General features: G+C 44.6%; 2 protein-coding genes across 5 annotated transcripts; one reads left to right on the top strand and one right to left on the bottom strand.

The window, feature by feature from the left end:
- The first annotated feature begins 391 nt into the window (after positions 1 to 391).
- Positions 392 to 23,091, top strand: LOC145222277 (adhesion G protein-coupled receptor L2-like). Of its 4 annotated transcripts, none has more exons than XM_080088370.1 (23): positions 392 to 684; positions 2,371 to 2,480; positions 2,740 to 2,852; positions 5,900 to 6,012; positions 6,749 to 6,897; positions 6,969 to 7,085; positions 7,327 to 7,548; positions 7,885 to 8,281; positions 8,573 to 8,821; positions 9,456 to 9,578; positions 9,755 to 9,939; positions 12,025 to 12,190; positions 12,505 to 12,681; positions 13,037 to 13,221; positions 14,701 to 14,747; positions 14,910 to 15,137; positions 16,465 to 16,718; positions 17,591 to 17,813; positions 18,189 to 18,357; positions 19,534 to 19,704; positions 19,939 to 20,044; positions 20,563 to 20,727; positions 21,023 to 23,091. In XM_080088370.1, the coding sequence occupies exons 1-23, from the start codon at positions 600 to 602 to the stop codon at positions 22,549 to 22,551; spliced, it is 5,283 nt and encodes a 1,760-aa protein (XP_079944496.1). In that variant the 5' UTR covers positions 392 to 599; the 3' UTR covers positions 22,552 to 23,091. The 4 variants fall into 4 exon arrangements, with proteins under 4 accessions (XP_079944496.1, XP_079944499.1, XP_079944498.1 ...); XM_080088373.1 differs by having other exon boundaries at positions 20,563 to 20,721; XM_080088372.1 differs by having other exon boundaries at positions 19,942 to 20,044.
- A 538-nt stretch (positions 23,092 to 23,629) lies between these two features.
- LOC145222278 (uncharacterized) lies at positions 23,630 to 26,537 on the bottom strand. Its single transcript, XM_080088375.1, has 5 exons — positions 26,494 to 26,537; positions 26,140 to 26,291; positions 24,956 to 25,110; positions 24,386 to 24,576; positions 23,630 to 23,962 (listed from the first exon to the last, which is right to left on the bottom strand). The coding sequence occupies exons 1-5, from the start codon at positions 26,523 to 26,525 to the stop codon at positions 23,743 to 23,745; spliced, it is 750 nt and encodes a 249-aa protein (XP_079944501.1). The 5' UTR covers positions 26,526 to 26,537; the 3' UTR covers positions 23,630 to 23,742.
- Between the last annotated feature and the right edge of the window lie 220 nt (positions 26,538 to 26,757).

Here is a 26,757-nt window from a genome sequence, read left to right on the forward strand (position 1 = left end):
TCACACTTCGCGCCGCACCTATAGCGACATACGGGGGAGTGGTGTTGTCTCGTTGTCGTAGCATACAGTGAAGAGGCCACTTGAATTCGAAAAACAAGCTTTGATGTTGGCGGTACTACTCCACCGGCGCTGGTGCTCGGGACCTAACGAAAAAACGAGGCAAGGAGATTCTTACAGGCCCAAAGTAAATGAAATCAGTGCTGAGGGCGAACAAAGTGCCCTGCAATCGATTAGGCTCAACACCTTACGTCCAGTTAGTTGCATAGTATGAAGCAGTACAATTGTTGTGATGCGACGTGTTGCCAAATAGTCTCAATTTTGTGACAGATTCAGGTTGTGTAAATGTTTTCTGATTTGTAGGAAAACGTGGTTATGAAAAAAATGCTTTTACTAAATTTTTTCCTTTCCTTTGCAGCATTAACTTAACATAAGATATTAAGAAACTGTGAAGTAATGGCTAAAGTGTAGAACCGTGTGGAACTCCTATACAAGAAGAAATAGTGACAGAAACAAATTCAAGAACTCGCCAAGTTACTTTGGATGTCTGCAGAGAAGCAGGCGGATTAAATTCCCGGTTGAGACGGAACCTGTCATTCAAGATGGAAAATTTACTAACAGGGAAGCGAAGGCGATGTTTCCCTCTCTACGCACTTGTCTTAGCCCTTGTAATAAACACAGCCAGCGGTAAGTAGAAGGAAGAAAGCTTGCTTCAGCTGTACTCGCCCACTGTGTGCGTATTTGCCATGCATAATGCATGATAAGATTGGAGTAATGCACTGCAGACCGGTCCGTGCAGGCCACCAAAACTAATTTCGGCGTTAATTAGGGCAAGGAGTACAAGTCAGTATTGATTTTAATTTGGGCGTTTAGAGCAAGATTTAGCCTAGATACAACGAAACATGCTGATATAAAAGTTTTTTCTCTCATTTCAGTTCACGGTTAGTTTCTAAACCTGATTGATTTAATGGTCATGGCCTTGTTACTCATTTCATTTTTCAGTAAATATAGTGCGTGACATGCCTCGGTAAATAATAGTTTGTTTGTCCATGCACTTAGGGGAAACGTTTTAAGTAGCTACTACTTACAAATTAGGTAAAAAATCTACAACTGTCACGTACAAGGGTTAACCACAACGATAGGCTGGCCTCTCAGTATGAGGGTTGCACTGATAAACTTGAAAAATTAGGCCCAGTTGTTTACATATTCATTAAGAATATATGGCCCTGGAAGTTATGTTCTACACTATGAGTTAGTCGGTGTACAGGGAGGGATTAATACATGCCAGCTTCCCTGGAGTGATCCCATCGTTTGAGGAATAGATCTATGTTGACATAATCTCATCTCGCACCAACGGCGTGTTGAAAAACATAAGCCTCGTGGTACACATAGCCCCGCCCGTTCCGTCGAAGCGTTTTCATGCCGCCGAACTAGTGCAAACACTCTCTTATCCCGAGTGCCCTATTAATTGAACCAGAATTTGTCACTTTTGTTTGTCGGTGAAAGCCCTGCGCAAACCCAAATCAATGGAAGCGAACAATCGACTTTACACCAAGATTAACGGTGCATGACTGTTGATCCTTCCGAGATAACTTGCAGGTGTTTCAGATATGCCATGACGGAAAATATAAACCTGAGCGTTGATTCAAACTTCACGCTGGATACAAACATAAGTTTGTCCGTCGGGGCCCGCGTTGCGTATACAGTTGTAATACAGCCATCCGGCCATTTTGTGCGGATCACACATTCCGAACATTTGCGCTCATGTTTATTCAAGCGTATGTAACTTGTTTGGTGCGAACACGTCCTGCCATATTGTTCGCTCGAAGTCGATTTGACAGTTAAGTGGCGGAATTAGAAGGTTTGCGACGCTTGTCATTGACGCCGCGTGTTCGCCATCTGCTTGTACACTTGCAGCAGGCGGCAATCACCGACAGTGGCGAAAGCCAACAGACTTGTTTCATTAATAATGCATGGAAATGATTTGCCAACCGCCAGTGATATTGAGTTCTACCACACAAGAGAGATAACCATCAGAGACAGAAAGTAAATTGGCTGATTTATTGTGTGCAGCAATGCGACATTAATGTCTTTCTGCAAAGGACTGCTTTTGCAAGCTTTGAAATAAAAACCAAACGACAAAGATCATAAGAAACATTCAACAGTATCAGTGCAACACTGGTACTTCAAACCTAAAGATATTCCAGCTCGCTTGGTGAATGAAAACTTAAATGCACCTTATGTCAGTAGAATTCTATTTGAATAAGATACTCATGATGTTGTTAGAGCAAGAAATGCCATTTATCCATTTAGGATGTATAACTAAAGTTTTTGTGTATTTAAATGCTTTAATAGATGATTTATTTTTGGCAGGCCGGTTAAACTTTGGCGGTGGAACAAACCTCATGTTTCCGATACCAAGTGAATTGGCTTGCGAGAACTACCCCATTGTGTTGAGGTGCCCCGGGACGGATGTGATCCAGGTATTTGTCAACCTTAATATCAGGCGACCTGGACCTAAGTTAAGAGCCTTGGCCGCTGGGCAAAGCCATCTACTTACTAAGGCTTATTAAGCAGCGGCCTTCGCCTAATGGTTAAAATTTATGTTTGGCCTTGTTTGGCCAACGTCGGATCTCCTCGGAGCCGTGATTCGTCATCGTAATTGACTTAATTGTCCGGGGAATTACCACATTATCACAAGTGTGCTGCTTCCAGTCGTTATTGTTGTCATGAATATTTCAGGTGGTCGGAGCCGAGTACGGTCGACAGAACGCCGAAACTTGTGTTACAAACCCAGAAAATATGAGAGACACCGACTGCTACATGCCAGAAGCATCAGGCATTATGTCTGCCAAGTGAGTAAATGTTTCTGTTATATACAATTTTTCTGTCACATCTTTGCCGACTTCATTAGATTTTAACGTGCTTTGCAATTCACTTTTAGTTTCATTAATTGCAAGCAAATTCTGTTTAAAAATAAGATATAAAGAGTAGATGTGGAAAATTATGTTTACGATTTCTACTTTTATTGTCATCTTTAAAATCGCATCATGTAGAATGTAAATTCGCTAAGTTTTGGCCGACAAACCACATGATGTTGATACCGTCCTAAAATAGCCGCGAAAAATCACTTTCTCCGAAGCTAATACACGATTTTGGGTAACCCGATGCGGAGACGAGATTGATACGGCGACTTTAACGACGCGGCGGTCTACTCGGCGATCTGTAGCCACTATATACACACTGTTGTATCGCCGTGCAATCGCCAGCCTGCTATACAGTCAATGTACTAACTTGCAAGCCACGCGGTCTGCAGTTGCCAACGCCCCGCAGGTCAAATTTCAGCTCGATAAAATCACTTTGTGGTTTGCTGAAAAGCCGTGGAGATGTGCATGGAATTCCGTCATCGCATCAGGTTGTGTAGGAAGGCTTGTGCTAATTGACACGTTGTTTAGACGAGAGCTGGTTCTGTTTGCATGTGTTTGTTGCCGGATTCGCCCAATGCACCTTCGGTCCTTACCATGTCAGAAATACATGCCTGAACTATTTTTACTTCAGGCCTAATAAAGAAAATACATGACGGTTCCAGCAATAGGGCTTTGTCACAAGAAAAATTCAACATATTTAATCCAAAAACAACTTGGTGGGATAGAAAACGTCCAGTACCAATAAAGTCAAATTGTCATTGAACATATGGCATCATATAGACTTTATGGCATCATAACAATCATAATCCAGATGTGTGTGAAAATTCATAATATATGACATTGGCCATAAAACGGATTCGTTATTCGATTGCAGCGTGACGTATGCGTCACAATTGCAGTAACAGACTCTGGCGTTTTGTATCGGCCAGCTTGAAGGTTCTCCGCTTGGCTGGCGACACAATACATTCCCGCTGTGCACGATATGAGATGAGTATACGACGATTTGGAGCATGACTGCGATAAATCCGTGTGCGGGATGGAGTTTAGTTTTAAGTCGCTGTTGCGTACGGAAATAATCGCCGTTTATGTAAGTTAAGCCCATTGTGGCGAATTCGGGGTTGACATTAAACCGATGCCCCCAGGTCATGCAGGATGCAAGTTCATTGGGGAACTATACTACACCATTTCAGTTCAATACACTTCAAAGAAATGCCATTTGTAACGTTTTATAAACCGGCTAACCCAACGTTGTATTTTAACTTTTCTTATTTGAATTATTATTACTCATATTCTCAACGAAGTTGACAATTTACTACACTTCTGTCAAGCCCCAACTGTAGTATCTCGCAAATCCTAGAAGCTGACAGGTTTAGAATCGTTGGCAACGAGTGGTAGTAAGGAATACAAACAAGTTAATGTAGACATCGTCAAGCGCATGTTTTTCAAAAACTTTAAATGGAACTTGCTGACCAGCGCCTGATAAAATTGAATTTATCTCCTTTATCGATCTTATTCAACAGTTGCTTTGTTTGTGTCTGACAGGTTGCCAGCCATTTTGTGTATTGTGATCGTTAGGCCATCAATCCTAATGAGCTTATCGCCTGTCACGTGCTTCTACGCTTGGTTGCACGTGTGCTGTTCATTGTCTTCCCGCCCAAACACGTTCGATTGCGTTTTTTTGACTGGGCCCGAAAATATAGGGCCCAATTTTATTCAATAACAACCCCAAGCCGACTAACCCTTTATATAACACCAATCCCTGCCTTTAAGACTCGGGATATCGTCTGTGTAAATCACCAGTTGCGAGAAACAAGTACTGGTATTGTCTTTCCGGGTTAACTCTCCGATCATACGGTCAACTTAGATAGCAATCGGGGGTTCATCAACTGCTGGTCTTCGGTGGGATTTTGTTCGCTTGTTGTTTTAGTGGCGGATTTTGAAGTTGTTTTTTTCCTTCAGTTCGCCTGCCAGTACACCCGGCCCCAGCGTTCGTGCCATGCCCGTGTCCTGCTGGATAAGTCTCAGTGGCGCTACGCCAAAAGCAAACTCGGCCCAGGAAACCTAATTAGGTGGCCTATGGGCGAACGGGGTCGTTCATAAGCGAACTATAGACGCCGGTCAATGTCGCTTTTTCCTGCTTGCTTGCAATGATAAAATCGTGGTATGGAGTTGAACAGACAAATGAAGCCGTGCTCACATTCCTTCTTCATCCTGAAGCAAGTGCAAAGAAATTCGAGTCACAAAACTGACAGGGTCTTCAATTCACACCCCATAATTGAGGACCGATGAGGGTGCGCGTCTGCTGCGTCGTTGGTTTAGTTCCCGTCCCTAAGGCTGCTTGCCACGTAAGTCTGCCACGGGTCAGTTCGTTGATGTCCGACGGATCACTGCGGTTCGCAGTAGGCTGAAGTTTCGTCGAATGCCAAGTGCAGCACGTCGGTTCCTCTACACCCAAGCATAGGAAACTCTCGTTTAATTAAGTCGCCCTGTGGGCTGGTGTAGGCCAAAAAGGCCCTCAGCACATGTGGCCGGAATTCTCGGTACGTTTGTGGGGTTGACTAGCGTTGCCTAGGTCGGTGACTAGAAAGCGGTGTGATGACGGCAGCTGTTATCAATCGGCCACTGAAGATCGGGTTTCGTCAAACCTGTGCACTTTATCCGTTCGGGTTTAATGCACGCCTGCTACTTCGCATTGTTCGCCCGCAATCGTTTTGCCTGCTGACAACCTAATGGCGCATCTGGACCCCGATTAAAACCTCGTTTGTTGCCTAAACTTTACACATCTTCGGCGATCGCTCAATAAATGCGTCAACATGGGAGCATAAACTACCGGTGATTGCATTATCACCAGTTTGTGGTTGTTTATATCCGGAACTGCATGGTTTACAGTGACTGTGGAAACCGCTTTTGCGTAAACAGAGAAAACATTTGACCTACATTTAAATGTTAACGATTTGTTTGCTGTTTTTTTTCAGATGCAATAACAAGACCCAGTGCAAAGTGACGGTATCCGATGAAAATTTCCGACCCGATCCATGCCCTGGAACACACAAGTACCTCCACGTGACATTTAAATGTGTCAAATACAGTAAGCACCAATTTAAAAATTATAACAAACTTGTTTCAAACTTTAACTGTATCCTTATACGTGGCTAAATACAGACAAGTTTTAAATTGTACCAGAAAAAAATGCATTTGTTTTTGTAAGTCTAAATCGAAAACAGTAGCAATGTTTTCCAGTCCGTGCAAACAGGGTCGAAGCAATTAAAGCCGACACCCATATGTTCTCTGAGGTTTTTGTGTGTTTCCGACAACCTCATAAACTTTATGATTTGTGGGTTTCGACGGTTCCATTTACGAGACCCGCAGCCGCTGACATAATTAGGCAGCGCTGCTTTTTCTCGTTGCGGCGAAAGGTTCGGTGCCATCTAAAGACGCAAATTAGTTTACAAGATCTCGCACGTGGTGTTTGTTTTCTGATCTTTCGTTTAATTACCCTTTAACCCCGGGACGCCGCGGGCCTGCAAAGAAAAGTAGGGATCTGAGAGAGGCCGATGGTGTTTTCGTTTAATCGCACCACCATAATTTGTTGCCACGTCTCCGATAATTAACCGTCCATTGGCAATTCATTAACGACCTCATAGCAAAGTATTGCACCAAATTGTTGGCCGCGCCCGCTATAATTAACCAGTCACATTAATTACCAACATGGAATGCGGGATTTAATTACATCGTGACTATATGCATGACTAATGTAAAAACAGCCTGTCCCAAGCACAAGTGCAGCTACTCGTGGTCATGGCTAATGTGTTTCCTCTTTCAAGTGTTTGGATGTGCTGGAATGTTAAACGGGATCGGATCAAACGTAACTTTGGATTTCACCATGTCCCCACAAGCCGGTTCTTGGGTTAAGGATCCTCTGTACAACCCTGATCGCGTTTTCTTTGTTCCAAAGTCGCAGAACATTGTCGAGGTTCGTAATCTGTTGATGTACATATCAAATTTGTATGAATTTTACTTATATGATTTCGATTTTTGTCACAGGAATATGAAAACACTGATGAATTTCTCCACGGCGCACCGAAAAAACGACATACATTGCCGTCATCTATTCTTGGAACTAGTTTTGTCATTTACGATGGCAATGTTTACTTTGTGAAGGTAGTTCAAAAGTGGGAATCATTGCAGTTATTGTAAATGTTCAGAACCAACAAGTGCCCTTGTCACACATATTATCATCCTAGTATTATAAATACGGTCAATTTACAATAAGTAACATGTCGTGTTTTTGTTTTTAGAGCACTTTGAAACTAAAAATACAAATACTTGCGTTCTAACTAGTCGATTGCAAAAACACTAAATGTTTTACATTTACCTGATTGTAACACTTACTTGATTGCAGACGAATCGCCGCATTGTGAAGTTCAGCATGTTAGCCAGCCTTCGAATTAGAGAAAGTTCAGTGCCAGGTTTCTCTGGGAAATCCTCATCTTTACAACGAGGAAGTATGAACGGTATTGAGTTGTCAGTGGACGAAGAGGGTTTGTGGGTGATATACACGAGCAACCACGATATGGACCGTATTGTGCTCAGCAAACTCAATAAGGATACGTTGCAGCTGGAGGTGAGTGTTTGTGTACTATATGCAGAAATCTTTGACTTAAACACTAAGGTGCCTGAAGGTATTAAGACGCACTGAATTTACTTTTGAATGTGTATGAAAATGGATGCTGGCTCATCTGATCAATAAATTACCTGTTCGTTCTGTACAATATTTTGTTAGTTGTAGGGAATAGTTTATAAGTGGGCCTTAATTAACACCTGCAGGTATACTTCTTTAACTTCAAGCTGTAAGCATTCACGAAGTTCTGTTTAGTCAATAGTAGGCTTGCTATTTTTGACTAAAAATTGCCAATTTCTGCGCTGATAACACTGACCTTTCACGTATTTGTGTAAACAGCAAACCTGGCATACCACATACCCGAAGAAGTCGGCGATGCACACCTTTCTCATTTGCGGCGTTCTCTACGTTGTTGGATATCAGTCTGGAAATATCGAATACACCTACAACACAAGAGTCGACTCGCGGCGTGGACGTACAGTAAATATCGGATTTGACCGCAACAGACCTAACTCGCCATCCGATCCCGTTGGATTTCGTTCACCAGGCGCACCCGCCTCACGAAGGATTTATCCTGCAAAGAATTACGGTCTTAAGCTGGGTCGGTCGTTCAGGAACTACAATTTTTCTTCACTGAAATACAATCCCCGAGAACGCCTACTGTACGCATGGGACGCTTCTGGCAGCAAGGCTGTATATTACATGCTTCATTTTGGATTACCACAACCATCTGACGGTACGAAATTACATTTATATTCAGTTGGTACCATACGTCCAGCAATATGTGTGGCAAATTTTCTAGTTGTGTTATTGTAGATGCATGTGAAGTTTAAAAATTAAGATAAAGGTGACAGATATCATTGAACAGGATTTAAAGATTAACTATTTTGCAACTCTAAGTTCTCTGAAGCAATTTTTCATGTATCATTTTTTATGATAGTTTCGGCTACCAGTAGTCACCACTGTTTTCAAAAAACGCTTAGATATATGTTGACGACTCAAAGTGACTTTGATTTTGTTTCAACAGCCAATGCTCCCAGCACCACCGCTTCAACCACAACTACCACCATCCGCACAACCACCCGGACTATACCTCCCACACCTCCACAGCCACCGTTTTTCCCAGACGAAACCACGAACGAACTTACCCGGACACCGTCCGAATCTGCTCCAACTAATGACCCCAAGTGTCCACCAACCTATAGAAACGGCATGTCCTGGCCCCCCACAGACGCTTATGTGGTTGCGACTATTCCTTGCCCTGACCAGCCAGGAGGTAAAAATTTGGTTTAACGGAAATTTAAAATAGGATAAAGTTGAATAAAAGAGGGGAAAGCGTTATGAATATCCCCACATCACGCCTTGGGCTTTGAATCCACACCGCATTTTTATTAAAGATTTTTCTTTTGTGACGGCCAAGGTTGATCTAGCGCTGTTTGTTTGAGCGGATCGCCCAAAATAAATAAACCAAATCCGTTTTCATTGTGATGTTGTGCTTTGAAATAATTAATTTGTATCGTTCAAACAAGCTCGCTCTCCTTTTTGTCGTAGTTTTGACAAAAGTTCTGCGGTTTTTGTCAACTGCAGAAGGAACCAGCCCGACTTGTTGCAAAACGTCGGCTTCCTTTCCTTTGGTCTTTAGCAAACCTCAATCACTTTTCTGGCATGTTTTTACCCACTAATTGCCTCCATAGTTTGTTACCCGAGACGGCAGCTCTCAGAGAGGTGCGACAGAGGCGTAAAATAACTTTACTGTCTGCTGCCAAAACAGCAAGCGGGCGGGAACAGTAATGAGCTCTCCTTCATAGAAAACTGTTTTTTCGCCCAGTCGTCGGCAGAATCAACATCTGTCAATCTTCAGCCTGGCTTTCCGCTCGGAATGTGTTACAAACGTCATATTTGTCTTGTAGATGTAGCCTCCTGGCGATGCGAGTTCGATACATACACCAGGGAAGCAAATTGGGCACCCAATGGACCTGACGTATCGGCCTGCTCTACCTGGATTAACGAATTGGAGCAGGGCCTCTCTGACGGTAAGCGCAGATAAGTGTCAAATCAATTCACTTACGCCATCTTGACAATGCTTATGGCGATTTAGGCTTTTATGCACAAGTGCATATTAGCATAGCACATAAAAAAGCGCTTGAGAAAATTCGCATGTATTGGCACCAATATGGCAATATGACGTAACGTCTGTTTGCTTCGCCAGGTAACATACTTCCAAGCAGCGCAGTGACGAGACTTTCCAGCGAGCTTGAAGCCACTTTGCAAACAGGGAAGCCACTGAGAAGCGACCAAATCAACAGCGCGGCTAGACTGATGAAGCAGAGCGCCCGACTTGCCGCGGGCAGCTCGGAACAGCTCACCGCATCTCAAGTGCAACAGTTGACCGAGGTGAGTTGAGTGTGGAGAAAAATATCTTCTTAGGTGTCCAAACCCAGGCTTAGCGCATGAAAACAGTGACGTGATTGTTTCGACAAGCTCGTTATGATCTCATCGTCGAGGACTCAAAATGATCTGAAGGCTCCGCTATTTGGCGTTACAGCGACAGTGCGTTTCCCCAGGTCTGCGCCGGTGACGATTAGCTTCTATATGCGCTTAATTGACTAATCTAGGTAGCGTGATAGCCGGAAACGGGAATTGAGTCAACTGAGAAACCCGAGCTGGACCAACACGGTGGCCAGCCCAATGGCATGTACCTGGCCACAGGGCTGCGTTTGTGGGCACAAGCCATCATTAGGCATCAGTCGAATCGTTAATCCGCTTGCTGTCGAGTTTCGCTGCACCGTTTCGTCATGCTCGCTTTGTTGTAAGTATGAGGTTGCTCGCAAAGTCTCTCATTCCGGCAGGTAAACAAGTCTCAGGCCGCCTTTGCTTTTGCCGAGGCCACGAGCAGAGTGTAACTGACGTGGGTCAATCGCACGTGCCCCTGTCGAGTTGATCGCACCAGAGCAAAGCAATCAAAGCAACCCTTCGTAACCTCGCCCACGATGCGTTAGTTGTGTACCTGGCAAATACTAGCCGGTCATCGCGCTGAAGTATTGAAAGAGCGCTTCTTTCAATATACCCATGCGATGTGTTTGTTTTGGTGAGCGTTCGCTATGGCACGGGGGCCAGAACGTACTCTGTAGTTCTCAGATCCCATCATGCGCATGCGCAGACCGCTTGCCAACCATAACAAAGATCGCAACAGTAGAATAAAATTAAGTAGAATTTGTTAAGTTGCGTGACGAGCGTGAGAGAAAATCGTTCCGTGACAAAGCCGGCCATGTCTAATGTTTGGTGCCACAATACGCACGGGTTCGTGATTTTTGGTTGCCTCAAGGCGCCACAAGAAAGTTTCCAGTGTTGTAGCTATTAACATTCTCGAGTTGTACTCTCTGGCCGCGTAATTTGGCAACGCAAAGACCAGGAAAATGCTGACCACAAACGTGAAACCATTTAACGCACAGTCAGACACCCCTGTAGTGGTTTTTTGCGCTTTTAAAACCATTAAAGTTGTGTAATCGAACATGCTATGGCTAAATTAGGACACACGGAATCAGTCAAACAAAGTTCATGACACTGATTATTTCATTATGACCACATCGACAAATGCTCTTCTTCAGACGAAGTGGGAGACGTTCAATTGAGGACAGGTGTGATTGCGCAAACTCATTGTTGTCCTTTTCGGTCACTCACCCTCCCTGCCAATATAGACGCAACGTCGAAGTGACGCATCGTTTACGAATTGACCTCCTCTGATTTCCACTCCCCCTTTTTTTCGCTAAGTTGCCAAAATAAACTTTCCCAAACTTACTCCAAGCGCGTCTCCCCCGGAATGACGATTGCAAATGAGCGTGACGAAAGCACTGACGTCACACGCATTCCAGCGCGCCGAGAGCCTGATTTTTGCATTCCTTGGAAAAACTGAAGATTAAAAGTAAAACCTTGCGCATGGAAACGCAAAGATGGCAACAAGCGATAAGAGCGCTTACTTGTTCATTATATTCCGGGTCAGCGTCTGGGTCAAAACACAGTTGGCTATAAGCTATGTGACTGGTGCAGGGTCGCATGCCTAAAACCCACCAACTGTTCACAGCCTTATTGGAAATTTACTCCCATGCCTGGTGCATAAACCCTGTACTATCTACCGGCTTATGGGGATAATCCGCAGCCCGTTGACTATCGCTTTACATAGAGCAATTACACCGTTCGGACTTAAACAGCACAGCACTGTGTCGTGAGATTGGCGGCCGTAGCGCTAGTTGCAGCATCACATAGGAATTATCGACATTCCGGAGTTACAAAACTCACGGGACATTTCGATTTGACATTTTGCGCCCGCTGAATGAAATATTAATGAAAATTTTCCCGCTTTTTTGAATTTTCGGTGTTGGATCGCGAAGTTCGTTGTCGACGGTGAACAGGCTTGAAATTGATTTCGACTTGCGCTTGTTAAACGCACGAAGCTGATGCCTATCGCTTCTAATTAAACAGGGCATATCGAGATCGGCTGACTCACTCATTGCCGCCGAGAACAGACAATCGTGGAGGGATATGAGTGATGACCTGAAACAGGAAAATGCAAACGAAGTCTTACAAAGTGTGGAAACTGCTGGGTTTCTTCTTTTGAGCCAAACTTCTGATGATGATTCCGCCACAGGTATTTCAGTGTGTACTTAAACTTTGTGATATATGGTTGAAATAAGCCCTGCTGAAATTGCTGGTGTCCTAAAAAACGAAGGTTTTTTAATCGAAACCAGACAGTCTTGTGTACAAAATTAGGCGTGATGTTTGTCGCATAAAAACTTTTCCGAAAATGTATTTTCACGTTGGTATATTCATCATCCGAAACAAATGCATCTAACTGTTTGATCGCTTCTCGACAACATTAGGAATTCCGGGGACTTTGACAACATCGAATTTTCAACGCGATATTATTCAGTCTTAAGATTATTCAAACCTTTAACGTTTTAGCCTCCCGCACCTTGGAGCAGACCCACTTGTTGGTGCAAGCAACCGTTCAGAAATCCTCGCAGTTTGAAACAGTTACTTTTCCCGATCCACTCAACACAAACCAGCGCTCGAAATGGTCACGCATCACTGATCGTATCGTCATGCCTTCTGACAACATGGCATCGTGGGCAAGTCAAGGTAAGAGTTTTTGAAAGAGGCCACCCCCTCTGTTTTTGACTGGATGTGAATGTGAGGTAGACACACTGCGTAGGACGAACGTTCATGTGACAACATATCATGCTTGCATTACGCTAAAAGACATCAAGGAGCGGTATTGTAACACAACGGTGTGCTCCGTACCGCGTTATGCTTGCTTTAAGTCAAATAGTCTAAAATTGACTGTTACGGTACATTATCTTGGGGTGCGGATCATCATTATGTGATCATGTTATCCAACGTCAAAGCAGTAGGATTTGTAGAAAAAAGTACCATGTTTTATGGATGTTATGTTTTAACTGTAGTTGTATGTTAATGCATACTTTCATCCTTACAGGAATCAGCAAGGTGGTATTTAGTGCCTACAACAACCTCGCCGACTTCGCCGACGCTCGGGCGACAGGCGACGATGTTTTGGGGCAATGGAAGGTTGATTCAAGGATGTTGTCGGCGTCACTCGGCCGCCCAAACAATCGCGTTCAACTCAAATCCAAGGTTCGGGTCGTGTTCGAAAACAAGCAGGTCAGTAGCTCTATTCGTGGATTAACATCTTAAGTTACAGCCCAATATGCTGTTGTTTTTACAAACACGCTACTTGGCAACGGTTACCATTTCGTTTGGCCACAGTGCTGGATGAATAATTAATGCGCCAACGACTTGGTCGGTCATATGTCGTAATTATGCGATCTGTCTATCGGCACTGCCCTCCGAGGCCCGTAACTAATGAAGCCGACGTGCGAGCTCCCGTTGCCGATTTCGTTTACGCACGATTGCACCGATTTACAAGCCCGCCGCGCTGCTAGCCTTTCCCCCTTTATAGCATCCAGTTTCTAGTTACCTTCAAAATACAGCTGATTCTCATTTTGAGTGCCGCAGTTGTCGTCTAAGCCCGAGTCTTGTTGCCAGTAGCTGACTTCACAAGCCAACAAATCATAGATCATCCATTGAGCTCGGTCAAGAGCACGTAGCCTCTTTGACCTGTAACAATCCCCTTTTGCTCCCCTCTGGGCCCCCTTTGTTGCCTAAAGAGGTGCTAGCTTTTGCAATAACATAGCCTGTCCAGGCCGATTAGTGTGTCAGCGCAAGTCGAGAAATAACTTTGTGGTTTAGTTTAGAAGCATTTAGATTAGGTCAAGCATTGTAGTCTGCACTCACCCTGTATTCTTCAAAGACTATACTGTTATCGTTTCTTAAGTCATGTACTCATTGACATTTACATATTTGTAGTAACAGTTACATAATTTGACCCGACCGATTTGTAAGTCATCTTCTTCGGCCTGACTTCGGTAATCCAGATGGGATTGTGCGCATTTTTTGTTGGTTTAGTCTGGGACATGTTCACGTTTCGGAAATCCAAACACGCTGCACCCCCTTGGAGTCACCTAATCCCGGCTAAAATTAATCGAATGCCGCCGTTGGCTCTCTGGGACTGCGCTCTGTCAAAACACCCAGTGTTCAACCCACCACAAGCCAGTAGAGTTAATTGATGAGGGAGCTGGTGATTAGCTGACCAGCTGAGTGGATACTTGGCTCGCACCATCGGTCTGACCTTTCGACTTTTCTGTTGTGGGCATCGAAAACGTTCCTTGATAGAGTTTGGGACTAAACATGGCTCGTTTTGTTCGCCGTCTCTCAGCGCTCGCAAAATGAAAGCGACTTTCCATCGCTTTGCAATTGCCCGCCAAAATGTTTTCTTAACCTCCGACCCCTCGTAGCGCATGACCGACGTTGGCGCGTTTCGCTTTGGTTCCAGTCGAATTTAAAAATCCTCATCATTCACCGTCGAGACTCATGAATTTCTCATGAACAGCAACTTTTATTGTCTCGTATCGATTTTACATCCATCTCCGCCATAAAATATGATGTCGTATAAATCTTAGCTGAAAGTCGCCTTCAATTTCAATAGATTTATATTTTGTGCTGAACTTGTCAGAGATTGCCTGGGGGAGAAACAAATTAGGCCATAACGTCGTTCTAACCTTAATCCTTTGTTTTCGACAGATTGGAAATGCCCCAAGGAAATGTGTTTACTGGTCGTATTCCAACAGGTAATGCCTTAACGTATAAGTTGTTGTTTGCATTGTTTGCATTTCAAGGAGCTATTTTTGTTGTTCAATTGTTCAAATTGTATATAATTAGACTCGCACAAAAGTATACAGAACCGCGCCTTTTAACTTTCGCTTTGCATTATTCAACAATTTTCATTTCAGTGAACATAAGGGGATGTGGAAGAGTGACGGATGCACTATGACGTCATCCAACGCGACGCACAGCGAGTGTGCTTGTGATCACCTGACCAACTTTGCAGTTCTCGTGAACGTAGCTGGGATCGCACCTTATTCTGAGCACACGCTCGCCCTTGAAATCATCACCAGTGTGGGGATTTGCATCTCACTCGTCTGTCTGGCGATTTGCATCTACACCTTCACTTTTTTCCGGTAAGAAGTCTTTTACTTGGCATAAATTGCGTTCCCGGTGGATGTTTAGCCCTTGGTTTATTTTCTTTGTAAGATACGGGTAGTTTTGATGTCTTGAAAGTGAGTCATCTTCTGCGAAAGTGCAACCTTTAACTTGTCCCAGCTGCTGCCAATCGTCACCAGCCTTAGTGAACCTTCCGCAGGTTCTATGTTTAGGTTTCGGTGTCTTTCATGAGGAAATACCGCGCTTCAAATGCTACACTTCCGCCGGCGTTTTACATTTGCGCGTCAAACCCCCTGTGGTCGCCATGACGACATGATACCCCCGAGCGAAACGGATATCGCTCGGTAGATCAAATACCGACCCGCGAAATGCGACTAATGTTTACGTGTCGGAAAGTCGAAGCGGAACCTAAACAATCCGTTTTTACGGAGAAAGGATTCATGGTCACCAGGCGCCATGCTTTGGTTGTTTACAGCGTTTATAAGAAGCCACAGCTGCCATGTTATTGGCGGTCATCATCGCGCTAGCCATCGCTAGGCATTTTAACGTAAACATGTCAACCGACGGCCGACGCTCGTTTACTCTGCTTTATGACGCATTCATGGCGCGCTTCTGGTAATTAAATTGTCACTTCAAATGGACTCTAAGCGATGGTTCCCCAGTGGCGCCGCGAACATCGCTCCGGGGTCGCCGCGCCTGCTCTAAACGAGTCAAAGAAAAATAAACGCAAACACAATTTTTATAATCGTTATACCCGACTGTGGGGCGGTCGGCGCCGAACTTTTGAAGTAATTTGTGCAGATACACGTGCGATGTCCCAATACGGACGCCGATGTAGCAAGGGAACGTGACAAATAAAAGTGTATGCTTGGTTTCGCTCAACCGAGCCTCTATCTTATAAATTTAGTGTCAGGTTACGACGTCACCCAAATGACAATCCGCCACGCGACCCGCTCTAATTATATTTGTTTCATAGCGGCCTAAAAATATACCCTTTACATGTGCAACGAGGTGTGATGATAAAAATTAATCTCCATTCGCTGTAAATAGGTTGCGTTCTTCTATAAAATGCCTGAAATAATCTGTAATTTGGATGGGTAGCTTTGTTGCCCAATGACACATCTTAATCCTAGTGATCTCGTAAGTTTTTGCATCAACACGTCTCAAACCATCTCCCAAACTCGATACTTCATGTTTGAGCCAAACGGCACCCGACCATAGCGGGCGCGGCTAGGCCTTTGCTTTGATATTTGCCTGTTTTCCTTGTTCGCAATCTAAAGCCCCTGAAAACCAACAAACCACCGAGGCCCCCAGCACCCAAATAACCGACAATTACTTGCACAGGAACCTACAGGGAGATCGGAACACGATCCACAAACACCTGTGTCTGAGTCTGTTCGTTGCTGAGCTGGTTTTCCTGGTGGGAATTAAGCAAACCGATCACCCAATCCCATGTGCAATTGTGGCTGGCATTCTTCACTACACCTTTCTTGCCTCATTTATGTGGATGGCGCTAGAGGGATTTCAGCTTTACGTAATGCTGGTTGAAGTATTTGAAGGTCGATCAAGATGGAAGTGGTACTACTTGACTGGATATGGTAAGTTTAATCACTTTAAAGTAAAAACAACAGCTGCAGACTAATGTACTATAAACTTACTTGAAAAGAGTTTCGTAGGAACTTTAGATGATTGAAATTTTAGATGGTGAAACAATGCCAGATGTTGTTTACCAGATTTGCCTAATTAGATTATGCTGCTAACGCTTTCATTATGCTGGTAAAGTTGTCAGTTGGCCCTTTCAGGTGAAACGCCAACGTTAAAGCAATTCAATAGGTCGATAATGATATTTGGCCATGACACACAAACACAGACTTGACGGTCGCCTTTCGGTGTACCAAAATACTCAGCTGTCATTTTGTCCGATGAAAATCAGCGCTTTGGATCAATTTCTGCCCCTTCGAGATCAATGCCTGGCGCTTATCATGGTAACGGATCGCGCCGACAGTGCTAGCCTTTTCGAGCCAATGCCATCCGTTCGCTCCCGTGAGACCCTTCGTCCATCCGCAAACGCACACGCTTATCCTGCTAATGGCGAGTGCAAATCTGCCGCGCATCAGAGGCAGGGGAATCAATTTTGTAGTATCTCGTCGCAACGTTTTCGAAAACAAAAACCCCCGAGTGCTACGTGTGCCATGTACTGCTGTCGTGTTACTGGATTTAAGGGTCAACTCTGTCTTAATGTAAATTCTTACGCATCCATAAATCATCCTCCCTACGTAGAGTTGACAAACAAAATTCCCCCTATACTGTTTTAATCCAATCCATAGAGGAAGTGGGTGTTACTTGGATAATGTTATGACTGTGTCGATATAAATCCGGGTTACTTCACGCAATCCTGAAAATTTCCCGTTGGAGTCTTTGTACCCTTTAGGCAGAATAGATTAACTTTAAACTGTTTTTATTATTGCAGGAATCCCTGCGGTGATCGTGTGTGTTTCGGCGGTTGTCGATAGTTCAGGATATGGTAGTGACACTGCATGTTGGCTGAAAGTTGACTCAGGATTTATATGGAGCTTCGTCGGACCGGTGTGCGCGGTCATCCTCTGCAATCTTATCTTTCTCGCCATAACTGTATTCAAAATGTACCGACACACTCTCACATACACCGATTCGTCCAAAGTCAACGCAATCAAGTAAGTACACAGCTGACATAAAAACACACAAAAACTCACGGTATTTCATGCTTTTAAATGAATTTAGTCGAAAATGCTGTAGCCCTTAGACAATATCGCTTTAAACACTTTTATTTGACACAAGATACACCAAAAGCCCCGGATGCTAAAATAGCCTTCCTGTAACTCAACACCACCAGGAACAGATGCCTAATAGGTGAAGGCGCTTACAGGAATCTCCTAATTTGCCTGAGTTACTCTTTGACCCCAAAGCGAAGTGCTCAATTATACTGTGTCCGGCGCTTATACGCTATCCCCACATAAAGTACAAAACGTAACCTTCAACTATTCCCACAAGTGTACGCACTGAATTGAACACTTCCTTCCATGTGTTAGGGCTTCAGTGCGTGGTGCATCTGTGCTTCTGTGTTTGCTCGGAATCACTTGGGCTTTTGGAATACTCTGGGTGTGGGAGCAGGCACCTGTCATGGCTTACCTCTTTTGCATCTTTAACGCCTTCCAGGGACTCTGTATCTTTGTCTTCCATTGTCTGCTGCAAAAAAAGGTCAGTGGTTTTACTTTAATATTATTTTGCATTTGATAGGATTTTGTAATGGATTCCAGCTTGTAATCGTATTGATACTGGTGGCAATGTCATTTTCTGTTCCATTTTCGTCGCGTTATTTCTAGATTTGACATTAGCGAGAGCACTTACAGTTCCGTTGTAAATTATTGAAAGGTTTGCGGTTCAGTCGTTCGCATCTATTATTGATGTCTGAGACCGTCAACTTGCAGACGTAAAATCACCGCTTTTGTAGCGTTTCCCAAAACAAACATCAATTCGCATGTAAGACAAGTTCAGTTCCCTAAAACTAACACTGTTCCTTTCTGCACATAATTGCCCTACTCTCCTGTGGAGCCAACATACATTGAAACCACAACGGAAATCTCAACACTTTTGCGATTTGTGGGTTACGTCATGCTCGTGTCAGGTTACATCATGTTGCGCTGACCCCAGCAGCAAACGTCCTTAACCACATCCGCGAAAAGGGCCTTAGTGTTAAGTAGTGAAGGTCAAAATAAGTTTGTAACTCCTGTGAGACTCTGGACCCAGAAATTACCGGCTTGTTAAACCCGCACAGCTGAATACAACTTGGTGTATCTCACAACCAACCTATATATCATTCATGAAAGCGTTGCGCCAACGCCAGAACGTAGCAACGGTTTTTGTTCTCCAGCTTCTCTCCCGAATGATGACAGTGTTTACTGACCGACTCTAAGGTTTCCTCTGAACGAGGCGTTTGGTGCCGACTTTACTGCGTTGTAAATAATAGTGGTTCCGAGTTGCTTGGGCGCATCGCGGCCCGTTATCAGAAAACCATGAAGACAAACAAACGCTTGGCGCATTAAGCAATTCGATACAGACCGAAGAACATCGTTTGCGCTCTTTTGCGCATTTTCAACTTCCTGTTCGCGTCGTTCGCTGAAAGGTGCGATGGCGGCCGCTGACGGTTGACTTGCAGCGCGAAGTACGTTCCCATGACCCTCGACAGGGCACGGTGATACGAAGCTCGGGCGAGATAGCGTGAAGTGTTTTCATCTCCTTCAGTTGGCTTTAACCATAACACACTCGCTGCGTCAATTGAGAAATCATACTTGGGGTTCACCCCGGGAAATGGCCGACACCCGAGTCGCAGTTCTGCTTTGAATTACCCAAACTCATGCCAAGTTCTTGTTTCAGGTGCGAACTGAGTACAGCAGGTGCTTTGGCCGATCGGCGTGCTGTCGCAAGCGCGGACAGGATTCCTATGTAAGCAACAGCATGTCGTTTTCGAAGCAGTACACTCCCGGTCGCTATACGGCGCCCAACACCACCACACACAGCACCACTCTCACGACGCAAACTGCCAGCGTAAGTAATGAATGTGAAGCCTGTTGTGGATCAGCGCGGAGGTAAACGCCGCGCACTAATACTCGCTTAATCTGTGGCTTGAAGCTAATTTATTGCGTTGCTGCTGCTGGTGAATCAAGCTTGCCAATGAGCAACATAGCCAGGCGGTGCAACCGCTCGGCGGCCATAAATCTAAATAATCAGCTTAGCTTGTGCGTCAGTGGAAATGCTCACGGCGGTGCATTTTCTTCTCAGCAGTCGCAACTGAGGCGAATGTGGAACGAGACTGTGGTGAATGGACCGCGAACCTCGGACTCAGCCATCAATCACTCCCAGGACCTAAACACAATGCCAAACAGAGGTAAGGCGTCGACATGAGCTTTCATCTGCCGCGAACCATGTTTGACAGCTAAATGCGCGTTGCCCAAGCTCGTTTCAACATAATACGTATTTATATGAATGCTTGGTAACAGCACATAATGCACCAGCGTGTAATTCCATTGAGTTGCTGCCTGACATATATAGCACGTGGTTCACCCACCGAAAGCCGCTTGCACTAATCGATTTAATCGGAGGAACTTTGTACAGAGTTTGATACGAATTCCGCCACGCTGCAGCGCCGTGACGACTAAACGCCGGCACTCTGCACCGGTTGTAATCTCGCTATAGTAAGTCTTCACATGCCCTCATAGCTCATCCATCCATGCTTAGCTATAGCACCCATTCGAGAAGTATTGGGGCGAAAGCTACACAGTGACATTAATCATTCAAACAAACCCACCAGTTTTGATGCCAGCAATGTCACGCGCTACTTCAATGCATCTTTTAGCAACTAATATCACATCACCAATCAAACCCATCTACGATATTACTCTTAAGGGTCGCTTCGCTTACTAACCAACCCACACATGCGCTGCGCTACCTTGCGGAGCCGCGGATTCGACACAACGTCGTCATCCATCATATTTTTCTATCCAAATAACGATTCTCCGCCCCAGCTGCCGATTGGCATAAGCCGTAGCGACACTCTTATGGCAGGTCAGGGTGCGTGTGAGTGCCTTCCTGTGTCGTAGTAGTGTCGTGTGTAACGCAACACGTTAGTCAGGTTGTTGCTACTAACGACGCCCCTAACCTGTTTGCATGATCTTATCAAACCTTGCTTGACCGAATCCATTTTTTGGAATGACATGCTTGTCGTATTCATGTGCAATATATTGGATTCATGTCAGCTATTGTTGTTTTATTTTCGCATAAAGTTTTTTCTTTTATGCGTGGTATGTAATTTGATGTAAGTTATTTTAAATTTGTTGCATTGGTAGTAATTCTTTTCGTTTTTTAGACCAAGTCCGAACCGGTACCAGAGGACAACGTCACAGCGCCACTCAACAGTTCCCATCATCATCATCGCCCCAGTTGCGACGATCCAGCGTTGAACGGCTTCTCCACGACGTGACACAACAAAATAACATACCCATAAACGAGCACGTTGAAACCGCCATTCAACACGAAGACGAGGTTTTTCTTCCCGCAAAATCCGCCGCTGGACCGCGAGATGTCGCCCAAGAGCTTGTTGGCGAAGACGCGTACGAGTATGATCGCTTGCAGCGCCATTGTCACCTGCCAGACTGTCACCGAGATTGCCATCAGCACTACCACTCATCCGACAACGAGTGCTCACATAGACATCATACCAGTCACTATCCACGTCACAACCCGACACCCGGCAATCCTCCGCGACCGCATCCCCGCTCTATGACTATGAACCCGGTAAAGCCAGCGCATCAGTTCAGTGAAAATGAAGACCCGACAAGACCTCGAAGGCAACAGTTCACCCGTGCCAGCACCCTTGCCCAGCAACCAGGACGCCAATGGGATGGAAGGCGGCCATCTTCACCATCAAGACGCTTCTCACAGCCTGTGCATTTGGATAATGCTTGTCCCCACCATCCACCACAGGAGCGCTGCCAAGAGGCGTGTTACGGGACACAAGAGGCTCATCCGGGACACTATCGACAATACAATGACGATGCGTATATCGCTAATAAACAAAGACCCACACTGGAGCCGCTCCATTCTTCCAGGATGTCGCACAGGCGGCGTCGATCCCTCAACAGTTCCGACTCTGACGAGGCGATTGTAAACGACTTTAGCGCGAGCAGCAGCGCCGGGTCCTCCTGCGGAAATCCCGCATCCCTGAATAGAGGAGGCGTCAGTCGCTCGGCTCTTGCTGACAACATCATCCTTGAACATCGCGATGTCGATGATGATCATCCGACGTCACAGGAGCGACATCGTGAACCATGGACTCCGCTCTACCGCGATGAAACAGACCTGGAAGTCCAGAGGCTCACTGACCCAAACGAGGCAAACAGTGCAGATGAGAGAACCCACGTCAAATTGGGGCTGGTCGACAATCAACGTGACTCTGCGTTTTACCAAAGCATGAACGATCTTCCGAATAGTACTGGAGCACAGTACAGTTCCCCGTCAAGCGGCTGCAGTACAGAAATGGCGAGCGGTGACGATGATGTGGCGTACCACGAGAGACAACACCGCATGACTGAAGGCAGCAATCCCCGTTACGTGCTGTCGCCTCCTGTTGCCTTTAAGTCCTCAAGAACAAACGCTCCCGCATCTCGCAAGGAGCGCATGTATGAGGACATGATTATTAAGTCACACGATGACAATGAAGATGTCGCCGTTTATTATAAGAAGGACGCGACGGAGAGATTGCAAGACCCACGTGATGAGCGTTATACGGAACATACACCAAACTCGCTGTCCGCGGCTCCGCGTCACCATGTCTCTGACGCCTCGGACGCCGGACGAAACTCGGCAGGTTCCACTCGGATGGCAACTTGCTTGTAGACAACACTTTTTGCGCCAGCTTGTAGACTCTGTCAGACAGACCCTTGCAGGTTGTAGGTTTTTTGCTTTATTTATGATCGCCCATGCTTATCCAGCTTCTTCTCGCATTTGTCGTCGTTGCGTCTGTTGACTATAGATACTTTGAACGCGACCAAGACGGCTTCTGTTTGTTTTGCTCTTTGTTATTTGGCCAACGCTATTTAGTTTATTATGTTCCAGTCGTATAGTGACGCTGTCTGCACCTGATCCGTTTGCGGCGTTTATTCTTTGTGTTTTGTTTTTGCATGGCGCCCATGGCGTTTCACAACGTTTCTGTATCCAACACTCACAAGTTTACCTATTGCAAGAGTCCCAACTTTTTGGTGAATATACATCTCTAAACAGTATCAACATTTGCTATTTAGTCGATCTCGGTGGGACATTTCCTATTGCGTGTGTGTGTTTGTGTGACAGCACTGTATTATTGCACTTTCACTCGAGCCTGGCGACAGAAAACAATCGTACCAGCATTATTAATAAATCTTCTATTGAAACTACAAAGCGTCCTGTATTCTGTCGAGCGTGCTTGATCTCAATAATCACCGCGAGGCATTTATTTCGCACCCAAGCGTTGACATAAGCCCACGTTAAGGCTTTGGTGGAGAAAGCGTTATTCGGCCCAATCTATTGTTATCGTTGGACGACGCAATAGAATGGGTCGATGCCTGCTATAACAACAGGGCCCATGAAGGTCGCCGGGCAGGTGCGAGCCAACGAAAACATGACTGAGGTTTCGCAATTTTTCCCACTTATATGCCAATGTTGACAAATGTCCTGGTCTGTCAGCACTGCAGTGCATATTTGCCAGCTGCTTATGTACGACTGGGTGCATTGAAAAAAAAACATAGCTCCAACCTTTGCGAAACATTACGAAACACTGTCATTACGAAACACTGTACACTAGGTTTGCACCACTTTCCATGTATTTTTCATTAATTTTTGAGAGTTTGAATCTTTCACTGGGCAAGGTGATGTTACTTTGAATATCTTTCACAAAATGTGAAAAAGTATAGTGGCCTCAACACTGTGTAAAATGAAATACGCCTTGTATTTTATTTGGTGTATAGCAAAAAAAATCAACGAAAAGAATACGTTACAGTATCATCCATAAACACAGTGGTTGCGTGAAGTCACGCTGAGCAAAGTCCCGTGTCACTCATAATAAACGGCGTACACAGTGACTATGCAGAATAGCGACTCGTTTTGATAGGAGCACGTAACGTAGCTGTCACTTTTCGGGTCCCAGGCGCAAAGGCTCCCCACTTGTACTCCTTGGTCCATCTTCTGTCCTAGAGAGACATACACGACGCATTTGTATCGTCGAGCCCAAACCGACGACTTTACCTTCTCTTTTGTTTCATCCGCAATCGTTCTATAAATAGCAAAGCTAAACGTGATGAATCTAGTTTAGGCTTGTAAGGATTAGGGCTGTGGTTGCCTTAAGTTTGTTCTGGTGTCTGTGGAGCTACACAGGATCCTGAATTGGTATCAATTTTTGTATTGGGCAAGCCCAACCAAGATTAAGTGTGTACGCAACTGGGCCACAAGCACAGTTCGAGGTTGGATTTAACTTAAAAATCTTTGCCAACCCGAGAGGGAGATCAAATGCAAACAACAAGTGAAACCACAGAAAGTCAAATATTCGATTTGTTTAGCTTTCAGTAGATTTAGGCCCAACCCTTATTCAAAATGTTATCTATTCCATTCTAGCAGAACTGTTTTATATTTAGCAAAAACTTCACAGTACAAACACAGATTACTGGCGATGATACGATAAACTAACACTTTAACAGACCTTGAAAGAGCTGCTGCCGAATCAGCTATTTGCTCGTAGTCAACTCCCTTCAGTTTTTCTTCCAAGTATTCATCAACAACTTCTTTACATTTGGATTGCGACGGTTTTTCGTCAGGTTCCATCCTGTATGTGGGCTCGGCTTCAATCATCGGCATGAACTGCTTTCGCACTCCCCTGCTTGTGCGATCGAGCTAAAGCATCAAAGATTAACGGCATAAAACCACGAAAACAATATACATGCATCTCCATTATGTCATATCTTCAATAAGATTTTGAAACAATACATGTGCACATATTGGTGTGAAAACTACAACATATGTGTCGGGTTTGTAGTTTTTGTGGGTAAATTCTAAAGGATGGATGACTTAATGTTTTTCATGAACTTTTGATTCAAGAAGCATAAGGCTCACTATAGTCTTCATCCATATTAGTTTAGATTTTAAAGTATGCAGGATAGGGTTTTTCGAAACCAAATGATAATAATATTTTGTTATAGATGGGCTAAAGAGCTAAAATATGTAATCTTGCATGTTATGTGGTTTTAAAACTATGTGAGACTTTTGTGGTTACCCAGCAAAACGTTCGTTGTTCGCTCTGCTTTTCCACGACTCGTTGCTTGAGATTCCTCGTAAATCTTCTCCAAATCATGATGTCTTTCAGATTCATGCGACGAGCTTCGTTGAGAACCGGCAAATGGCGACTGTCACTGGTCGAGCTCATACCGCCTGCAGAAAATGCACTTACTGATCCTATTCTACGTTTCGACATGTTATTAACTGGCCACTGTAAGCAATCTGCAGATATAAGAAAATGCTTGGCAAAGGTTCTGGCATTCACTCAGTGCATTTTAGACTTTTTCAGCTACTGTACTTTTTCACATTGCACCAAATATGCGATATACAAAGGCGTTTGAGACGTACGTGACAAGTCGAACTTAATATCTGAATTTTATCATCGAAAAACGAACACAACCTGCAAATGAATAGCTGGACAGTACATTAAGCGTCCTGCCTGTCAAACACCAATGATTTAATAGCGTAAAGAGTGCCGGTTTCCACGGTCCCTTGACCTACTGAAGACTTTCAATGGCCACAAAACGCCGTCTTTCACAAGCGTAGCGTCATCATAGACCAATGCAACAATGGATTGACGCTTATCTAAACACTATTGACGCAAAACGTACACCGGTGTTGTGTGTTCATAGCGCTCATGTCACATCAATTAGTTTCAACACATCTTGCTAACTGTGCAGAAGCAACCAACTTCGATACGCTGCTGGGCGCTGCGAGAAGTTGCCGCAGATCGTATGTTTGTTCACAACGTGTAAGCAAGTAACCCAACACATGTTGCCACAAGGCAAACGATCTGGAATACGCGAGGCAGGCCACACTGAAAAGGCTCTTGTAGACAGCGTATTACAGAACTCTCCCATCCATTGGTACAAAAATGTGTGTCTATTTTCTCACTGCTTTCCACCTTAAATGTGCTTCTTATGTAAGAGATTCTAAGAATGCACTGCTCGTTCTACTCCCAGCTTTTTGCGGTCCAATTGCCGCCTGCCCAGGAGGTCCACATTGCCCGAATCGTAGCGCAAAACCATATTTTCGTGGAATCAATTACCGTGCTGAAAGTAACATAAACAAATCCGCTTCCGAATTTGTATTCAAACTTTACTGATGGAGCAACAACAAATCTCAGATTCAGGGCAACAGCGGTACGTTATGCAACAATTTCAGTGCGACAGAGCCACTTACTTTCAGGCATTTGCGAGTGTCGTCGAGATCCGGTTCGGAAAGACGGAAAGGCGCTAGAACGGCGTCTGTTCTCGCTGGAAACAGTGTCATTCGAAGATTCCAAACTGGAAGACGGCGCCGATAACGATCCAATTCTCCCCGACATTGTCAACCTGCAATGGGTTCGACAATCTGATACAATCTGAAAACGCGTACGCTTGTAAGAGGCAAGCAACAATAGCATTAGTCGCCATCGCTCAAAATCTATAATTTCGCTTATTTATTTGCTCAAGTATCGCCTTACGGTTTTATTCAACTCCCGACAGCCTGTAGTTCAAAGACAACAAACTTGAAGCTGTATATTTTGGTACAAACCCGCTCTGCTTTCTCGGCCTGGCGAATGGCATTGAATCCCTCTCCAGCTGGTCAGCGAATCTTTGCACTTGCTGAGTGGTGGAAGAAGCCGGGCTGCTGTGGACTGTACTCACACTCATGTCTTAGTTTTAAATTTTCTCTAAAAACCAAAAAAATGCTGGGGTATGTGACTGTACATACAAACTAAAGTTTGAACCTAATGCAGTTCGCAATTTGAGAGGCGCATTTCTAAGTAAAGATCTGCAAAAAATGCCCCCTTCGGTC

The sequence above is a fragment of the Phallusia mammillata genome, chromosome 4 (genome assembly GCF_965637545.1).
Source record: "Phallusia mammillata chromosome 4, kaPhaMamm4.hap1.1, whole genome shotgun sequence".
Taxonomy (NCBI): Eukaryota; Metazoa; Chordata; class Ascidiacea; order Phlebobranchia; family Ascidiidae; genus Phallusia; species Phallusia mammillata.